Here is a 1,701-nt window from a genome sequence, read left to right as displayed (position 1 = left end):
TCGGACGTTGAAAAATTCTCCGTTAATAATATCTTCCTCTTCACTGTGCCTGGGAGAGCGTCGTTCGCTATGCATCTCACCTCCGTCACTCTTTTGGTGGGCGCGCTGGCCCCTGGCCTGACTGTCGCCGCTGCTCCTCCTCACTCTAATAAACCCGAGTGGCCGGGGTGGCCGAGATGGCCGGGGCGCCCGCGCCCCATTTCCAATATCCAGATCGGTCCCCGCGCCTTCTACCTCGTCGACCAGATGGATGAGGGCAGCCTGAAGAAGAAGCTTGAGAGCTGTAAGGAGCGCCGAAACACGCCCTCCGACTTCTCCATCAGCCACCGCGGCGCCCCACTGCAGTTCCCAGAACACACCAAGGAGTCTTGGTTAGCCGCTGCGCGCGAGGGTGCTGGCATCATCGAGTGCGACGTGGCCTTCACCAAGGACCTCCAGCTCGTCTGTCGCCATTCCCAGTGCGACCTACACACCACCACAAACATTCTCGCAGTCCCCGAACTGGCCGCGAAGTGCACGAAACCCTTCACCCCGGCCTCCGTGGACGGCAAAACTAAAGCCTCCGCCAAATGCTGCACAAGCGACATTACCCTTGCCGAATTCAAGTCCCTCTGCGGCAAAATGGACTCCTCAGATCCCACCGCCATGACCCCGGAGCAATACCAGAGTGGCGTCATGGACTGGCGCACCAGCCTGTACAACGATGGCTGTCCCCAACTGCAGTCGCATGCCGAATTCATCTCCCTGATCAACTCGCTCGGCCTCAAGTTCACCTCGGAGCTCAAGACGCCCGAGGTCCCCATGCCCTTCCCGTCCCCTGGCGGCAAGAACTACACCCAGGAGATGTACGCGCAGCAACTCGTTGACGAGTTCCGCGCCGCGCGCATCCCGCCGTCCCGCGTATTCCTCCAGTCCTTCCTGCCCGCTGACATCTTTTACTGGATCGACAAGGAGCCTGCCTTTGCGCGTCAGGCTATCTATCTGGACGAGCGTGTCGATACCCCCGAGGGATACGAAGAGGCTGTCAGAGGCATGAGGGATCTGGCGAGGCGGGGAGTGAGGATTATGGGCCCGCCCATCTTTGCTCTTTTGGACCTGGAGGATGATGGTGACGATCAGAATAGCAAGCACAAACCACCCGGAAATGGTAACGGCAACGGCAACGGAAATAACAAGAAACCACGCATCGTACCATCTACATACGCTAAGGCGGCGAAGAAGGCCGGTCTCGATCTGGTTACGTGGTCATTGGAGAGATCGGGTCCGCTGAAAAATGTGGCGGCTGACAAGGAGTATTATTACCAGACGGTGGCCGGCGCGGTGGATGGCGATGGGGATGTCTATGACGTCGTGGATGCGTTGGCGAAGCGGGTTGGCGTAAAGGGCATGTTTTCAGACTGGCCTGCTACGGTTACTTACTATGCCAACTGTATGGGGAAGTAAATGATACAGTAATATTGTAGGCGCCAGCGGAGATGTGGACGTTGCTCTACAGATCACTGTATCCAGCTAGGTGGCCTGGTGGGTTTGAGGTGAGGAGGGTAGGTGTGTGTGTGTTTTGATCTGTTATTGTAAATATTTCCTGAATATAACTATATATATATTTATATATGAGTGTGTGTATATATATTTTGGTAGATAAAGGCTAATTGATACGCGATAGATATCAATTATGTGGATTTGGGGAATACTGTTTCCGAC

General features: G+C 55.4%; 1 protein-coding gene across 1 annotated transcript; it reads left to right on the top strand.

The window, feature by feature from the left end:
• Nucleotides 1–69: 69 nt before the first annotated feature.
• HCAG_09197 (hypothetical protein) lies at nucleotides 70–1,443 on the top strand (the record flags this gene model as incomplete). The annotated part of the gene is made up of 1 exon (XM_001535827.1): nucleotides 70–1,443. The coding sequence occupies one exon, from the start codon at nucleotides 70–72 to the stop codon at nucleotides 1,441–1,443; it is 1,374 nt and encodes a 457-aa protein (XP_001535877.1).
• Nucleotides 1,444–1,701: the final 258 nt, after the last annotated feature.

The sequence above is a fragment of the Histoplasma capsulatum genome, genomic scaffold (genome assembly GCF_000149585.1).
Source record: "Histoplasma capsulatum NAm1 scaffold_66 genomic scaffold, whole genome shotgun sequence".
In the NCBI taxonomy this organism is placed as follows: Eukaryota; Fungi; Ascomycota; class Eurotiomycetes; order Onygenales; family Ajellomycetaceae; genus Histoplasma; species Histoplasma mississippiense.
Note: the sequence above shows the minus strand (reverse complement) of the source record. Positions and strands in the feature narration are given on the sequence as shown.